Source organism: Patella vulgata, chromosome 1, assembly GCF_932274485.2.
Source record: "Patella vulgata chromosome 1, xgPatVulg1.2, whole genome shotgun sequence".
Taxonomy (NCBI): Eukaryota; Metazoa; Mollusca; class Gastropoda; family Patellidae; genus Patella; species Patella vulgata.
Window position 1 is genome coordinate 87743515 of NC_065879.2, and position 17930 is coordinate 87761444.

A 17930-nucleotide genomic window follows, 5' to 3' on the forward strand; every position below is an offset into this window, starting at 1 on the left:
AATATTTATTACATAGAAAATGTAAAAAAGGTAATATAATGTATACGTTGTTGTCAACGCTAAATACTTTATTATATTATAGTCAGGTCAAAATACAGTTTAACCCACAAAAGGTTTCTCTGGTAAGGTTTAGTGTACTTTATAACATACTAAAAGTTTACCAAAGTAGGACCCCCGGAAAAGTGGGGTTTTTTTTAATATGGCGTCAACTCAAATTTGATGATCTTGGTGTCTTTCCCTGGGTTTTTGGGGGCAAAGAACACATTAAGATCATTAAAAATGACGTTGGCCTATCATGCTAAAAGTGACCGCTAACACCTCCAAATGACCGCAAGTCCATCGTTTTAATAATAATAATAATAATAATAATATAATTAATAATAAAAATTACGACCCATTTAGTGTTTTGGGTTGGGTTTTTTGTTTTTTTTTTTTGTTTTTTTTTGGGGGGGGGGGGCTTTTTTTTTGGGGGGGGGGGGGTGTTTTTTACTGCATTGCATGACATTCTAATTTTGGAAAGAGGTTGGTTCGCCTGTCCAAAGTCGTGAGTTTTCTCCGGGTCCTCTGGTTTCCTCCTACTGCTAAAGATTCCTACGCGCAAGCGAATTATTGAAATAAAATTGAATCTCTAAGAAAAACATCAGAATAAAAACGATTCAATTTCATTCAGTATTTACAAAGATATAGCACAATAGGAATCCCTTGGATGGTACGAAAACCTGATGCACCGTGTGCACATTGGCGTGTGCGTTAAAAGGACCCTTGACAGTTGGAATTTGATATAAGAAATATCATTGTGCTACTGCACTTTCACAATTCCACTCATAGCACACCGTATGGCGCATGTCCGTATTCATTAGCCCTATCGGAACAGAGCAGTAGGACGATAAACCCAAATTCAATTCATATCGCTGGACAGCTACAATTTACCTTTATAGGTGACAGTGTCAGACTGGCGGGCTACAGTTCAGGACCTCAAGATCTAGGGGCGTCTCAATTTTCTTGAAGTAACGACTGTGAGTTTTACAACATCTAGCCGTTGCTACATTTGTCTGAAATTCCCGAACTTATAGGCACGTTAGCTCCCTTTACCGCAGACACGTGAACAATAGCACAGTGTCCAGTCAAAGCTCGTGACACAAACACACTTAAATCAAACACGGCGACTTTCACAGAAACCTTTACATTGAAAGAACCTTGAACTTTACAACTCGATTATCCGAGGTAGACATTTTAGCTGAAAAGCGCGAGACTTTATATTCGCAATGGTATTTTCTATCGAGGAATCTGAAAGGCCACCAGCTTGGTCAGTAGCCAATCGAAATTAGTAACACAATATTCAGTGTATTACGTAAAGGGCTTGATAAGATGTACAGAGTTAAAGTGAGATCAAGCCTTCTATTGAAGATGGGGCGTCTCTGGCCAAGGTATATAATATTAAGCCTTTCTTACACACACTGTACATCGTCATCATCATCAACAAAGACAAAAAATACTTTCAGCATCCCCTAGTCATGACGTTAGAGGATATTGGGATGGCGGTGGTTTGGAAGGGTCCATGTACATACATGGAATAGCATTAGATCCCTCTTTATCTAAATTGTGGACTTCTAAGAAATGATGGCGTTAGAAATATATAATCGGATAAATAATAGATCGCCGAAATAGTTCTAGAACTCCAAACTTGGTTATAAATCTTGAATCGGATACAAATCGAGCTGAAACCTGGGTTAAACGTCTAACTGTAAATCACACTGTTGTCTATGACGTCGCATATGGTGCCTATGCACGTGTGCAGCTTGTTTCCTTTTACGCTGTTCTATTTCTTGTCTTCTCAGTTCTTTTTCTCTCTCGAGTTGTCTCCCTCTTTCTAGTTCTGCTTCTATTTCCTTTGCTCTTTGTTCAAGCTCCAGTTCCCTTCTGCGAATCTCTTGATCGACTTTCACCTTTTCCTCCTCATCTTGTTGTTTGATTTTGGATTGCATGGCCTCGTTTGCTTTGTTGATCATTTCTTCAGTGTAATGAGCGCGGTTATTCTTGTGTATAGTTTAATTGGCTAAAAACTCTCTCTCTCTCTCTCTCTCTCTCTCTCTCCCTCTCTCTCCCCCCCTCTCTCTCTCTCGCGGGTGGGTAACGGAAGGGTTTCGAGGGAGCACAGTATTGCCATCAGGACAAAGACAATATGATGACATTGTTTCGAAATTCGAGGGAACTTATTCAGAAGAGAGGATAGGAAATTAAATGAGATTATGGATACCATTATACGTTGCGAATGAAATGGGGTTTATTTGTCTTCACCGACTGGGTTAATGAAAACAGGGGGCGCAATGACACGGTTTGCAAATGAAATACATGCAGTGTTTAATTAACGTCCTACTATTCTGCCCCGTCTGGGCTAATGGCTACGGGCATACGCCACATAGTGTGCTATGAGGGAAATTTTGTCCGCGCAGCGGCGCTACGGCCTACTCTTATATCGAATTCCATCTACCAGGATTTTTTTTTACGTGCACGCCAATGTGCACATGGGTTCTCTGTTTTTCGTCCCACTCGAACGACTATACACTGTCCTTTGCAAAGCCCTCCTTCCTGCACAACCGACAAGGGGTAACCACGCCGGAAAATACCGATGTACTTTCCCGGTCAACGCAGGGATCGAGTCAACGTCTTACTCACTGAGCCACCGTGGACTCTGCCAAGCTTTGTGTCATGGGATTAGTGTTTGTGCTGCCTTCAGTTTTTGCGTCCACTCTCAAATGGAAACAATCAATGTTTTCGATGCGGATTTCAGTGCTCTGACCAAGTAGCCCAGGTATGCTACAAATCGACTCTTTTTACGTTCGGCACAGCCTTAAAAATACCCCCAGCCTCCCCGACCTCTTAAATGACATAAATCTGGGTTTTTGTGCACATACAGACTCTTGCACCTCGTGTATAATTAGAATTCACCATGCCCCTGTCTTGAAATGATTTCAAGGAACAGCTTCTAGCCATGCAGATCGATCAACAAATTTAGATTCCTTGTAGACGGTTGGAATTTGATGAAGTGTGGGCAAAAATAAATTATTTTTCAAATATGTATAATCACTGTAAAACTATTCAAAGTTTGTATAGTTTATAGCCTGTATTGAATTGTTTCAATAGCATTTAGTAATTAGACTGGAATATACAGGTCACAATTCTATGGAATACAATTACTGCTTATTACTGAACGACGTTTCGACTAGGCTTCTCTATTCATTATTAAGCAATGATAGGATGTGAAAATATAATAAGAAAATATATACATGTACACAACAATACTTGGTTAATGTTGACCTACCACATCGATCATTTAAATATACATTATGTAAGATTTAGATAAAGAGCTGGTCATTCTTGCTATAATAGTTATATTAAAGATACATTATGTAAGATTTAGATAAAGAGCTGGTCATTCTTGCTATAATAGTTATATTAAAGATACATTATGTAAGATTTAGATAAAGAGCTAGCCATTCCTGCTATAATAGTTCCCAAATAGATAATGTAAAATGAATAATTTGAAAATTTCATTCAAATTACTCTATTGCGAGCGAAGATGTTAGCCTTTGAAGGTTTGTGAAGACGTGTGCAATGATTTCAACCACCGTACTGGTTGTTCGAAGATAAGTCTCGCTCTTCCATTTTTAGCTTAAATCAAAATATGTCTGAACCGTTCTAATTTATTTAATACCGGAGAAATCCGATGCCAGTGAGAGTTGATTATGGCCTGGATAAGTTAATTAATGTCTAATTAATAATTTAGAAAACATTTCTGGTCTAAAGAAAGACCTGCAATAAACAGATTTAACTCTTGCATAATGTATGTTTAAAAAGCAAAATATAAGCCTAAATATTAAAGATACATTATGAAAGATTACATAAAGAGCTGGCAGTTCTCACCAGAATAGTTAAAAACTAGATAATGTAAAGGGTATACGCTGAAAATTTCGGTCCATTGCTTCACTTTGAACCGAGATATTAGCGATTGATTTTTAGACCTAGCCTCGATCACTATTACTAAAGTCGGTACGATAAAAAAACATAGTCTCGATTATCCAGTTTTGGATTAAATCATCAATGAGCGTTGAGCAGTAGATCGGATTCAAATCCAATGAAACTCGAACAGATAAGATGACATCGAGAGTTGATGATTGTCTTTTCATGTTAATAGATGTCTAATTAATAGTTTATAACATTTAAGGCCTAAAGAAAGACCGGCAATATGCAGATTTAGCTCTTACATAACGTAGAACAACACTTGCTAGACTGATCTAGACTGTAGAACAACACTTGCTAGACTGATCTAGACTGATCTAGACTGATCTAGCTATTTTGTTTATTTTTCAGAAATACAAGAGCAGAAAATTTAAAATAATGATTAACAAAAAATCAAGATTAAAAAATGTCAATTTTTTCTGTTGGTGTCTTCAATGCTCACAATTTCGAACAAATTTACTAACAGTAATAGAAACAAAAGGATTGCATGGGCTCCTGCTTTTGGTGGGCCTTTGCTCTTGGCGGGACCTTAGTCTTCAGTCTGATCAGATTAGGATACTACGGCAATAAGTGTCATGTGCAATTTTCGAATTTGCGATTGCTTTCCATTGGGCGTGGTCATCATCCTCATAGGCGTACGAACAATCGGGCAATCTGATTATTGGGGCAGACGGATAACAAAAACAAACGTTATGATTTCATCTTGTTGGCAAAATAAAGTGCCCGAAATCTAATAAAACACTAATTTTATTTACCGCAAATTTTTACTGAACTGACTATGGATTAAAACATTTTGTCTGGAAACGCTTTACTTTACGCGACACTTTTCGGGCATCGTTTATTATTTGTGAATGCAGCTGCGTCAGTCTGATTGGTAGGTTGGGAATTCAAATCGGCATAGAGTGGGATCTAGGTTGCAAAACGATTGGAAAATTTGAAGTTACTGCTATTCCAGCCCAATACCCTATGGTAGACTATGCAGGACCACATTGAAGCTGCTGTATTCACGAGCTGGAATAGCAGTTAAATTTGCGGCAGTTAAATTTTTTAAATTTTCTCCCGACGGTCGGGTCTCCGTTGACTGTAAACTGTTGATTTGAATTCGATTTCACCACCTAAGGTAGGCTGTATTAGATCACTTTGAAATTGTTGTATTCACGGGCTGGAACAGGAGGAAAATGCGTTTGCGGTCTTCAAATTTTCCAAATTTTCTAGGGAGGGGGGTCCCAACACGTTAAGCTTCAATCCTCCGCCTTTTGACCTGAATATTTTGGGATATTTGAGGTTCTGACCTCCTAACATTTATCGAGCCCATACGCCTATGACCATCCTGAACCTAAATGTCGTCGTTATTGTATATTACATTGTGGTTCTTCATGACGCACGTATCTAACTCTCGTCTGGCAAACGGTTGTAACTACTCTAACCCGTCGCGGGCGTCCCAATTGCATTCCCCGAATCGCCTGTTCTAGCGCCAATTCTCTTGAACGATTCTCCCGTTGTTCCAGCTCCAATTCTCTTCTGCGAAGCTCTTGCTCCGCTTTCAATTTTTCCGCCGCCTCTTGTCGTAGTCGGGATTGCACGGCCTCATTGGCTGTTTCAAACATTTCTCCGGAGTAATGCGTACCGCTATTCCCTTGTATGGTTTGCTTGACTAATTGAATGACAGATGACACATCAGCTTGAAGAGAGTAAGGATCAGCCCTGTTATTGATGCTGGCTATTCTGTCTTTGCATTGGTGGATTACTGATCTCAGCTGTTCTGGGCTGTTCTTAATATGTTCACGAAGAGTCATATCCTCGTAATCAAGTGCATCCTTACCCGTGAATACCACAATTACATATCTCATCACGTGTTCGCCGAAAAGATCTTTGAGATGTTGAATGGTTTTCATCTCTTCTTGGGTATATCGACCAATCTTCAAAACCAAGACAAAGATGTGAGGACCTGGTGACGACAGAGCGATGCATCTTGCAACCTCTTTTGATGTTTCAGTGACGTCATTGCGTGTATCGAATATTCCGGGTGTATCTACTACATCCAATTTGCTTCCATCTTGAAGTCGCCTCGATCCCAATTGACAGGAGCTGGTTACGGAAGTAGCGTAACTGTTTGACTCAAAAACCCTTTTCTGTAGCAAACTGTTTCCCAAAGCACTCTTTCCAGTGCCAGTCTTTCCAACCAAAACCATTCGAATTTCTGCAAGTAGAAGACAAACCAAATGATGGTCTTTGTTGTGTCGATTTGGAGAATGAAGTTATCTCCCCTTAACAAATTGTGTCACTGTTTGTATAATTGGATGTGTATATTGGCCATGGGTGTATTGGCCTTACTGATAACGTGATGTGGCAGACATTCTTTTTTTGATTTGGTACCCTTTATGTAGTCTAGGTATGCTTTTGTATCTGATGGGGCGGGGTGGGGCGGGCGGGGCGGGGCGGGGGGGGGGGGGAAACGAGTCAGATCATAAGATCCACCATTGACTTAAGTGGCGTGGTTATGATTTTCCCGCTTGTACGTGACAAGGAGTAGGGTCACCTGTCTGGGACCTCATGTTTCCTTTCACAGATCAAGACCCCTACACACAAGGAATTATTGATATAAAAGTGTACCATATGTTAGTCCCAAAATTCCCAATTTAAAACCCTCTAAAGGTCAAGAACTTACTACGTATATAATATAACCCCCACGAATATGTGAACGAGAGGACATCACTGTTCATTTAAAGGGACTATCCCGATATGAAAAGAGTCTCAAAAATAAAAGTCCGAGTACGAATGGAATTTAAGCACCAAAATATAGAGGAATTGTGTATGTATCTTGTCTCAAAATTTCAACTTGTCTCAAAATTTTGGACGTGAATGTCAAAAATGCTTATCCGGACTCGTAACCCTTTTAAGATTTTAGGTCAATTTGGGTGACCTGATAATCTATTTAGAGGTCTATACAGAGCATGACCCATGTGCTGTACTTGATGAGGAAAGGTAAATTTCACCTACACATTATTTTTATGATACAACTTGGCACACCGGTCTTCATTTCCAGATGAAGACTGGCGGGTTTAAGTTGTTTGAAAACGTATCACAAATATTGAGTTAGTTGCTAAGCCTTTAGGTAGAGGATTTTCACACAAAATTAAGCAGTTTTATTCTCCCAAAAATTATCGGGATTGGCCCTTTAATGATTAAAAGAACAAGTTTGATACACCGACGGTTTAAGGGGTCGCGGTAGCTAAGTGGGTAAGACGCTGGCTCGCTAGTCTGGAGTTCGGGTGTTCGATCCCTGCATTGGCCGAGAAAATGCATCCAGATTTTCCAGCGTGCTTTCCCCTTGTCAGTAATGCAGGCCGGAGGGCCTGACAAGGACAGCTGTCTAGTCGTTCGGATGGGACAAAAACCGAGGTCCCGTGTACACATTGGCGTGCCCATAAAAGATCCCTTGACAGTTGGAATTCGATATAAAAGTAGACCGTTGTGCAACTGTCCGGGCAAAATTTCCCTCATAGCATTAGGAATGGCGTATGCCCGTCTTCATTATCCCAGTTCGGGGCAGGAGAGTAGGGCGTTAAACCCCATTTCATTTCATTTCATTTCCAACGGTTTTATATTAAATTAAAATAAAATACTTACCGGACATGATCGGGTCGGCGTTTTATTCTTTGCTTTTAAAGTTTCTAATTCGTTGTCGTTGTTGAGTACCTAAAGAGAAACGAACGATGACAATAGTTGCGTAATTTATGTACAAATGTAAAACCGATTGGTTATTATATGTATGGACTTTATAATACTATTATTTGGTCCATCGTTATACCATTAAAAATATAAAGCTTTTGTGTTGATTTTAGAGCCACTCACTGTTTGAAGTCATCGTTTAAATTTGCCAGACGCGCGTAAACGAGATCTACGAGAGGTTGCAGCAAGTTCCACAAAAGCAGGTTTTTGTTTTGGTGGGGCGGTACGGTTTCCTAACCAAAAAGTAGTGTTGGTTGGTTAATCAAATCCGATGTTTGACTTGTTTTTCTTAGGTAAACATACAAGGAGAAACGACACCATAAAATCCGGAGAAACTTTCTCGACGAACACTTGGGGCGAACCAGAGACTTACTGGTTAGACTACCAGCATCTTACTCACTGAGCCATCGCGGCTCCACTGGGGTACATGTATATGGTTATATGTCGTTTGTCACTTATCAGGACATTAAAAAATCTAAAGATTCATTCCCACATGGGGGGTTGGATGGCTTAGTGGTTAGCACGTGCACGCTGTATCATTAAGTCTGTCATTGAGTCAACTGGCGTGGTTTCGAATCCCCGGTTGTACGTGACAAGGAGTAGGGTCGCCTGTCCAACCTCGTGGGTTTTCTGCGGGTCCTCCGGTTTCCTCCCACTGCTAAAGACCCCTATGCGCAAGCGAATTATGGAAATAAAATTGAACCATGTTAGTCCCGAAATGACCTAGTTTGTGTCGAGTGGACGTTAAACCCCATTTCTCCCTTTCTCTCTCCCCCTCTCTCTCTCTCCCTCTCTCTCATTCCCACATATATTACCTGAAACAAATTACAAAAACTAAATATATAAATGTTACCTGGCTAGATAGATATAATATAACGTTTTCAAGTCGACGCACTTACAATCGTTGAGTCATGGTTTTAAAAAAATAATCCCACTTGATCACGGGTGCGAATACATAACAAAGAATGTACAGTTATGTTAATTTCGTGTGTCTATTGTTGATTCAATTTATTGGGAAAAACAAATTCTCTGGGAATACCCATTACATGGAAAAAACCCCAAAGTATTGATTACATTATTCATAAAGGATTATCTCACCTATTGTGTTGTTGTAATTTACAAGCTTACGTCACATTTTGGTACACAGCATGGGCAATTGTTGAACATCATAAAATATTTGAATTCTTATATGTTCTAATATATACACAGCCATATCTCAACTTCCATGCACAGGTATACCTAACAATCTGCACTCAACCATTTCACAAACATCGTAACTTTTATCTATTTGGTTTCGTGTGTATTTTTTTCTAACACTTGTTTTCACATTTAAGCTGCCGATAGATTTGTTTAGACGAACTATCAATTTTTACACGGGACGTGAGTTTTTCGTCCCATCCGTAGACGTACGCTTTTTAATCCCAGCTGGTAGCCACGATGGCTCATTAAGGAAGACGTCAGCTAGTTAACGTCTAGCTTGTAAATCCCAGACTTAAGAGAAAAGTATATAGACAAATACTATTGAAAAAGAAACATTAAACATGCATTATGCAAGAGCTAAATCTGCCTATTGCAGGCCTTTCTTTAAGCCTGAAATGTTTTCTAAAGTATTAATTAGACATTAATTAACTGGTTCAGGCCTTAATCAACTCTCGATGGCATCAGATTTCTCCGATATTAAATAGATTAGAATGGTTCAGCGATACTTTGATTTAATCAAATATGGAGGACCGAGACTTAGCTTCGATCAACCAGTACGGTGGTTGAAATTATTGCACACGTCTGTCAAACCTTCAAAGACTAATATCTTCGCTTGCAATAGAGTAATTTGAATGAAATTTTCAAATTATTCATTTTACATCATCTACTTTCGAACTATTATAGCAAGAATGACTAGTTCTTTATCTAAATCTTACATAATGTATCTTTAATCTTTAAATTCATTGAACTGCTGAATAATGAAAATTGTATATTGTTAAATATTTTAGGAAAATTTGTAAATTTTGTAATGAAATCTCGCTTATAGAGATATCCTACATAATTGTACATATCCGCCATCACTACTTTATTGTTTTGTAAAACCGATAATACTATGTATTTGGTAATAAACAATTACTACAATCTGGAGATCCTGTGCTCGATCCTGGCGTTGATCGAGAACGTCCCGCTGGATTTTCCGGCGTGGTACCTCCTTGCCAGTGGTGCAGGACGGTGGGCCTGGCAAGGGACAATGTATAGCCGTTCGGATAGGACTAAACACCGATGTCCCGCGTACAGATTGGCGTACACGTAAAAGAACCATTGCCATTTAGAATTCGAAAGAAGAGTAGGTCGTCGTAGCAGACTGTATTCCGTCTGTCTGTATTCATTATCAGTGGGTAAGACGCTGGCTCGCTAGCCTAGAGGTCGGGTGTTCAATCCCTGTATTGGCCGAGAAAGTTCATCCAGATTTTCCGGCGTGGTTCCCCCTTGTCAGTGATGCAGGACGGAGGGCTGACAAGAACAGCTGTCTAGTCTTTCGGATGAGACGAAAAACTGAGGTCCCGTGTATACATTGGAATGCACGTAAAAGATCCCTTGGCAGTTGGAATTCGATATAAGAGTAGGCCATAGTGCCGCTGTCCGGGCAAAATTTCCCTCATAGCACACTGTATGGCGTATGCCCGTCTTCAAGAGCCCAGCATAGGAGCAGAACAGTAGGACGTTAAACCTCATTTCATTTCATTTCATTTCATTTCATTTCATTATCAGTCGATGCAGAAAATAGGACATTAAAGAAGCTAAACCTGTTACTCAATATTTTTCACAATATTCGAAATTAAAAACACGAATTTGAATTCAATATTGGTCAATTTCAATCAATATTGATGTTGATATCTTACGAGACATTGAGAATTGTATAATCAGTACAAGGGTCGTGTATTCCATGGTTTCGGGTGCCATTTGTAACTAAATATCCTATAAATGAAATGAAATGAAACGGGGTCTAACGTCCTACTGTCATATCCTATACGACAAGACGGAAGCAATTAATATGGACCCAGCAGGCGCAGACGACTGTACTGTTCACGTATTTAACCGAACATAATTGATTACAAATTACAATATGTTTTAAGAAATTGAATATAAATCACTTTATATACACTCATATTTCATTAATACGTGCTTTTAAACCCAATTTCGTCTACTGTAAGCTTCCAAAGAATCCAGACAATGCGACCTTTAATCTCATTTTCTTTCATATGAACTGTTTTATTAATGTGTGTTAAAATGTTTTTGTGATCTCAATCTGATTAAAATACAGATCTATATTTCGTTTCGTTGTTTTTTTATACTTTCGATGACCTACAGTAGTAAAGACAAGTAAAACGAAATTTTGAACTATAGAAACGAAACGAAGTAGGATCTGCGTTTTAACCAGATTGCACTTTTACAATATTGTAGTTGGCAAGGCATTCCTATATCGCTAATTGACCCATCAAGCCTTTAAATAGTTACGACGATAAATGAAAAGATATATCTTGTTTGTTGTTCAGATGTTTATATTCTTGTTTAACAATACATCAACATAAATTACAGCAGAACATAAATAATAATGTAACGTATTGATGAGTTAACAATATTGGTACAAATTCTTAATGTTTGATAAGTTAACAATATTAATAAAAATTCTTAATGTTTGATAAGTTAACAATATTGGTACACATTCTTACTGATTGATAAGTTAACAATATTGGTACAAATTCTTACTGATTGATAAGTTAACAATATTAATACAAATTCTTAATGTTTGATAAGTTAACAATATTGGTACAAATTCTTACTGATTGATAAGTTAACAATATTAATACAAATTCTTAATGTTTGATAAGTTAACAATATTGGTACAAATTCTTACTGATTGATAAGTTAACAATATTAGTACAAATTCTTACTGATTGATAAGTTAACAATATTAGTACAAATTCTTAATGTTTGATAAGTTAACAATATTGGTACAAATTCTTACTGATTGATAAGTTAACAATATTAATAAAAATTCTTAATGTTTGATAAGTTAACAATATTGGTACACATTCTTACTGATTGATAAGTTAACAATATTAATACAAATTCTTAATGTTTGATAAGTTAACAATATTGGTACAAATTCTTAGTGATTGAAAAGTTACAAATTCTTAGTGATTGATAAGCTACAATATGGATATGAGAATTGCAATTAAAGTTTTGTCTCCAAAAACAGGTACATTAACTTGGTCCTTAGGAATGTGACCTGAAGCTGATCTCCTAAGGACGGCTTGTAACAAGGTTCTCCTCTGGACTGACTACTTGGGTTGTACACAAGAATCTCTTGTAGTCTAACCAGTGAAACCAGTGGCAGTGTGCGGATTAGCGAGACATATTTATTGAAATCATAAAGAGATTCGGTCATTTTGACATAAAGCGAAACTGTTTATGGACCGTATACAAATCATGTCTTATTAACTGATAGTACACCGGGAAGCAACAGCAGTGACAGCGCCAACAATCGCAGTTCCAATAGCCTTGAACAGTGTTGTAAGAAAGCCATCCGACGACTCCATCTCTTCTCGCACTTGTTGACGAGGATTAGAATTCCTCAATGCCGCCATCTCAGCCACTAGTCTCTGCCTTTCATTTTCATACTGCTGTGTTTGTTTTGTAGCAGTCTCCTCTAGTTCTTTCTCTCGTCGTTCAAGTGCATCATATCTCTTTTTGAGCTCTCTTTCCTTTCGCTTTTTTTCTTCGTCAATCAACCTCATTTTTTCTTTGAGTGCCTCCTCTGCCGCTCTGTACATTTCTCCTGTATAGTGAGTTCCGCCATTTTGGTTTATGGTTTTACGAACCATCTTAATTATGCTATCAACATCTGCTTGAACTTCTTCGGCCACTCTAGAATAATTGTCTATGGTGACGCAACGTGAGCCACATTTCCGAATTAAAGCGTTGAGTTTCGGTGGAACCTTTTGCAGAAAATTCTCGAACGTAAGCCCATCGTGTGATAGATTGTCTTTACCAGTGAAGACGATTACAACATGGTTGATGACGTCCTCTCCAAAGATAGCCACTAGATGATCTATGGTTTTCAGTTCCTCATCGGTGAATCGGCCGATTCTGAGGACAAAGAAAAAGACGTGTGGACCAGGGGACGACATGCCAATGCACCGTACTATTTCCATCGTCGTTTCCTCGTTACTTTTTCTGGTGTCAAAAATCCCTGATGTGTCGATAATGCAGATCTCGGTGCCATCACGAAGCTTGCCTTTCCCAAATTTACATTTAGACGTCACGGACGTTCCAGTAGCACTCGATGCAAAGTGTTTTTTTCGCAGTAAGCTATTCCCTAACGCGCTTTTTCCCACACCCGTTTTACCGACCATAACCATTCTAATTTCTGAAATGAAAATGGAAATTATAATTATAATTTCTAAGTTTTTTATATATCCATTTTTAAATTTGATATATGCAGATACCAATAATATTAGGAAACTACATATTCAAAAAACAATGTACCTGTCAATGAACTTTGTCTTAACGAGGGGGGGGGGGGCACGTGGCTAAGTGGGTAAGACGATGGCTCGCTAGCCTGGAGGTCGGGTGTTCGATCCCTGCATTGGCCGAGAAAGTTTATCCAGATTCTTGCACGTGACAAGAAGTAGGGTCGCCTGTCCAACCTCGCGGGTTTTCTCCGGGTCCTCCCACTGCTAAAGACCCCTACGCGCAAGCGAATTATTGAAATAAAATTAAACCATATGTTAGTCCCGAAATGACCTTGTTTGTGTCGAGTGGACGTTAAATCCCAACTCTCCCTCTCTCTCTCTCTCTCTCTCTCTCTCTCTCTATTTCAAATATTTTATAAGATTCCGTGAGGACTGCCAGCGATGTTGTACCCACCCCCAAGCATAGATTGACAGAACACCATGATGACTGAAAGTAGTTTTGATTAAAATGTAGTGTAATATCACGAAATATAAACCTAACAAAATTACACCTACCATTTTTTATACTGGATTCCGCCATAATTCTTTAAACTGCCTTACAACTAATAAATCTATATCAATGTATTCGTATGGGTTGATAGTAAACTCTGTAATAAATGTTATTGAATTAGTAAAATATTTAAAGCCATAGAGAAAATTATAAAGGTCAGGTTTGTGTCGAGCCATAATTTGGAAAATAGGCTGCTTATGAATCTCTAAACTATTATAGGTCAAATTCTAAGTGTGTTGTCGCATACCATTTGGTAGAGGAATGTGTTGTCTTTCAGGAAATGTAATCATTTTCCTGGCACATTAGTGTCTGCAGGGTGGGTTGTGGCGTGTGGGGGGGGGGGGCGTACCTTGGGGCGGTGTTTGTGCGGGATGCTGTCATTTGCGACAGCGTAAGGCTATATGAAAAATCAAATTCCAAGTGTGGTATCATGTACCGTTTGGGGGAGAAATTTATTATTGTTCATAAAATGTAAACATTTTCCTGGCACAATAATATCTACAGGGTAATCTTTATACATGTATTCCATAAATTGTTGTATTTACACAGACTTCCGACTGCCATCCTAATATATTGTAGTTTAATTTTCTAAATAAGACATTGTTCCTGACCATGTTTAATGGTTTATTACTTTATGTACATTATATGAATTGTAAAAATTTTAGTACAAACAGTACTTAATCTTACTTGCATTATTTTGGGAGATGTTTTATAATATATGTTCTAGACATAACTATAGAAACAGTTGATGCATGGATTGAACAAGAGAAAGCAGAATCCAACTTTATCATAGGGCAACATTTAACAAATTAAATATAGTAATTATCAAATTGTTAACATTAACTTTATCATATATATAACAGCATAATATACTGTTTAAATATAATGGTCGTACACAACTCTTTGGATTATTTTATTTGCAAAATAAAGTCTGATTTCTGAAATAGATATTATAGGTAAAATTAATTATATTTATGATGTGTTCGTTAAAAAAGTATTAACATTAGTGTTACTTTGCTCTTATTTTTTTTAACAAATTTTCACAAGTTGATTTCCTTTATTTTGTTAATGTAGAATGGTAATGAACTGCTCTTTTCATTTTCTTTGTTTTATTTGTTTCGTTTGAATTTGATTTATCAGTTTAGTTTTTGATTGTTTAATTTTTGTTAATGAAGTTGATTCTTTTAAACTTCGTTTTTATTTTTGAACTCTACTTGGTGTAGGTGTTCATCAGGTAATACCTCGACTGAGTTCAATATAGAGATTAGCCGGTTGATTTGTTGGATATAAACCTTTGAATAATAGCGCCTAACAGGCAGCTGTGTTTAATTATGTTCTCCTGATTTTGATTGTTTTTGTGTGTTTGAAGTATATGTTTGTGATATGCGCTTAGAAACACTTCACGTGTAATGAAGCGCTATATAAATCGAACAATAATAATAATAATAATAGAGAAAACGACCAGCCCTTTGTCTTAATCTTACACGATGCATCTTTAAATTCGATTACGATGAACAATACTGGATATTGACGCAAGTAGCGTGGACTATTTTTAGAATGTAGGCGTGGCTTCTAATAAGCATGCTGGAGTGTTTTAAATTTGCATGTTTTGTTTCTCTGTTGGAGGAGCCATGGTGGCTAAGCGAGTAAGACGCTGGCTCGCTAACCTGGAGGTCGGGTGTTCGATCCCTGCATTGGCAGAGAAAGTTCATCCAGATTTTCCAGCGTGGTTTCCTCTTGTCAGTGATGCAGGACGGAGGGCCTGACAAGGACAGCTGTCTAGTCGTCTAATGGGACGAAAAATCGAGCACGTAAAATATCCCTTAGCAGTTGGAATTCGATATAAGAGTAGGTCGTAGTGCCGCTGCCCGGGCAAAATTTCCCTCATAGCACACTGTATGGCGTATGCCCGTCTTCATTGGCCCAGCTTAGGAGCAGAACAGTAGGACGTTAAACCCCATTTCATTTCATTTCTAAATTTAAGTAGCAGTCAACTTACTATATGCTTATTGTGGGTTAATTGATAAACTGCAGATGTCAACGACGGTAAATAACTGTACAGCTGCCAAACACTCGAATGAAATCGCCAGCTGGAGACAGGTTATTATTCTGTAGAATACTATTTCTCCAAAAATGACTCTTACTAGAAAAATCTTTTTATGAAAATATCCTTCTCATACCCTTTTTTTATATCTCCTATTCGTCATACTTACGTAACATGGCTTTTCTGGAGAATACTATTTCTCCAAAATCAAAGTTATTTGTTATGAGCGAATAGCTTTCACGAACACGCCCCCAACGTCATGTACCTGTATTAAAGGGCTAATCCCTATAATATTTTGGAGAATAAAACTGCTTAATTTTGTGTTAAAATGCCTTAAAATCCTCTACCTAAGTGCCGAGCAACTAACTCAATATTACATACGTTTTCAAACAACTTAAACCCGCCAGTTTTCATCTGGAAATGGAGATCGGTGTCGCAAGCTGTATTATGCGGTGTCTGGATAAAACCAGACATTTTTTTAATAAAAAAAAATGTGTAGTTAAAATTTACCTTTCGTTATCAAGTACACCACATGGGTCATTCACTATATAGACCTCTCAAGAAACGGAAATCGATTATCAGTTCACCCAACGAAAAAATTGACCCGAAATCTTAAAAGGGTTACGTGTCCGTATAAGCAGTTTTAACGTTCACGTCCAAACGACTCAATATTTTGAGCTGAAATTTGGAGACAAGGTACAAGCCTCGTTCTTTGAGACCCTTACCACAAATGGCACTGAAACGCATTATGGTACACGATTCTCCTCATACCATAACACGGGTCGGTTCAGAAAAGTATGAAGCCGATCCCCATTTCATATCATTATATTTCGTTACTTATTAAAGATGCATTATGTAAGATTCTGGACTGTTATGATAAATACATAGATACGTACTCGTAAATGGTAGCTCTTCACGTGAGTCCTGATTTATATTCAGGTGACACGTGTAATGAAGATGGAAACTAATAAATAATTTCCGCCATCATGACATAAACACTTAGTAAATCTGAAGGTCCTCGCTGTGATCTAAGCTCGATATCAGATTCTCCAGAGGAACTTTCTCGTCCAACAGGGGATTGAACCCGGGACTCAGCGCCGATTAACCTTGTGGGGGGGGGGGGGGGGCAGGACATACCAACTGTGCGGGGGCCCCATTGTTGTTTGTTCAAATTGTTCGTACTGATCGCGGATCGTACTAGTATGTACTCCACCCCCTTGAGTGTATCGGGCCCCCAATATCCCTTACTGCCCGGGGCTCCAATCCTCGCCCCCTTAGCCCAGGAACTGGTTGGCTCCGTCCGGGATGAAATATTAATATGACCCAGAATTTTTTTTTTTGGGGGGGGGGGGGCCTGAAAGGGGGCGCAGGATCCGGTACTGCCGGGACCTCTAAGTTATCCAGTCAGCGTTTTACTCTCTGAAACACCGCGGTTTTAAATTCAATGAAATGAAATAGTCAACTTACGTTTTATGCTTATTGTGGGTTGATAAACTGCAGAAGGCAACGAGGGCAACTAACTGTGTGGCCGGTGAAAACGGGAATGACAAGTTATTATACTAGTATGCGTCATATGTTGTTATGTTATTTGGCATGATTAGACTACGCCCCCAACGTCACGTGTTATAATGCAGGTGTCTTTATAAACAACTCAATGGGACAGACAAATGACTATTTCTAGAAAAATCCTTTTATGAAATGGGTAGAATACAGCTCAAGGTCTCCCTGCACATCAAATTCGATATAAGAGTAGGCCGTAGCGCCACTGCCCGGACAAAATTTCCCCCATAGCACACTGTATGGCGTATGCCCGTCTTCATTAGCCCAGGTTAGGTGCAGAACAGTAGGACGTTAAACCCTATTTAATTTCATTTCAATTTATCCGTGGGTTTGTCTTATCGGTTTTGTTTACGTGTGGTGCGGTCCTATTGACTGTTGGCGTGTGTTGGCCAGAATTACACAAGAAGCGACACGATGATAAAACTTATCAGATGTTATTTAAAATTTAGTCCGATAAAATACAGAACATAAAACGAAAAACGAGTTAGAAAAACATTTGATTAATCAAATTGTAAAACTAGTCTACTCTTCAAGCAAAGTTACTTGCCACTATGCAATAACAACG

The 17930-nt window shown here is 38.4% G+C and overlaps 1 protein-coding gene across 5 annotated transcripts in view; it reads right to left on the reverse strand.

Moving 5' to 3' along the window:
- Positions 1-11573: 11573 nt before the first annotated feature.
- LOC126815438 (GTPase IMAP family member 7) overlaps positions 11574-17930 on the reverse strand; it is a 104316-nt gene continuing 97959 nt past the window's right edge. Inside the window, exons 1-4 of one of the 5 annotated variants that reach the window (XR_008785864.1) lie at positions 17273-17426; positions 13767-13858; positions 12133-13165; positions 11574-12086 (exon numbers count right to left, since the gene is read on the reverse strand). Coding sequence is in view for 4 of the 5 variants with exons in the window: in XM_050541181.2 (XP_050397138.1) it covers positions 12234-13165; positions 13767-13791 (957 nt within the window). In the remaining variant the exon portion in view is untranslated. Of the gene's footprint in view, positions 13166-13766; positions 13859-15760; positions 15780-16315; positions 16335-17272; positions 17427-17930 lie in introns of those variants that run through there. The other 4 variants (XM_050541181.2, XM_050541252.2, XM_050541104.2 and 1 more) reach the window with 4 other exon arrangements.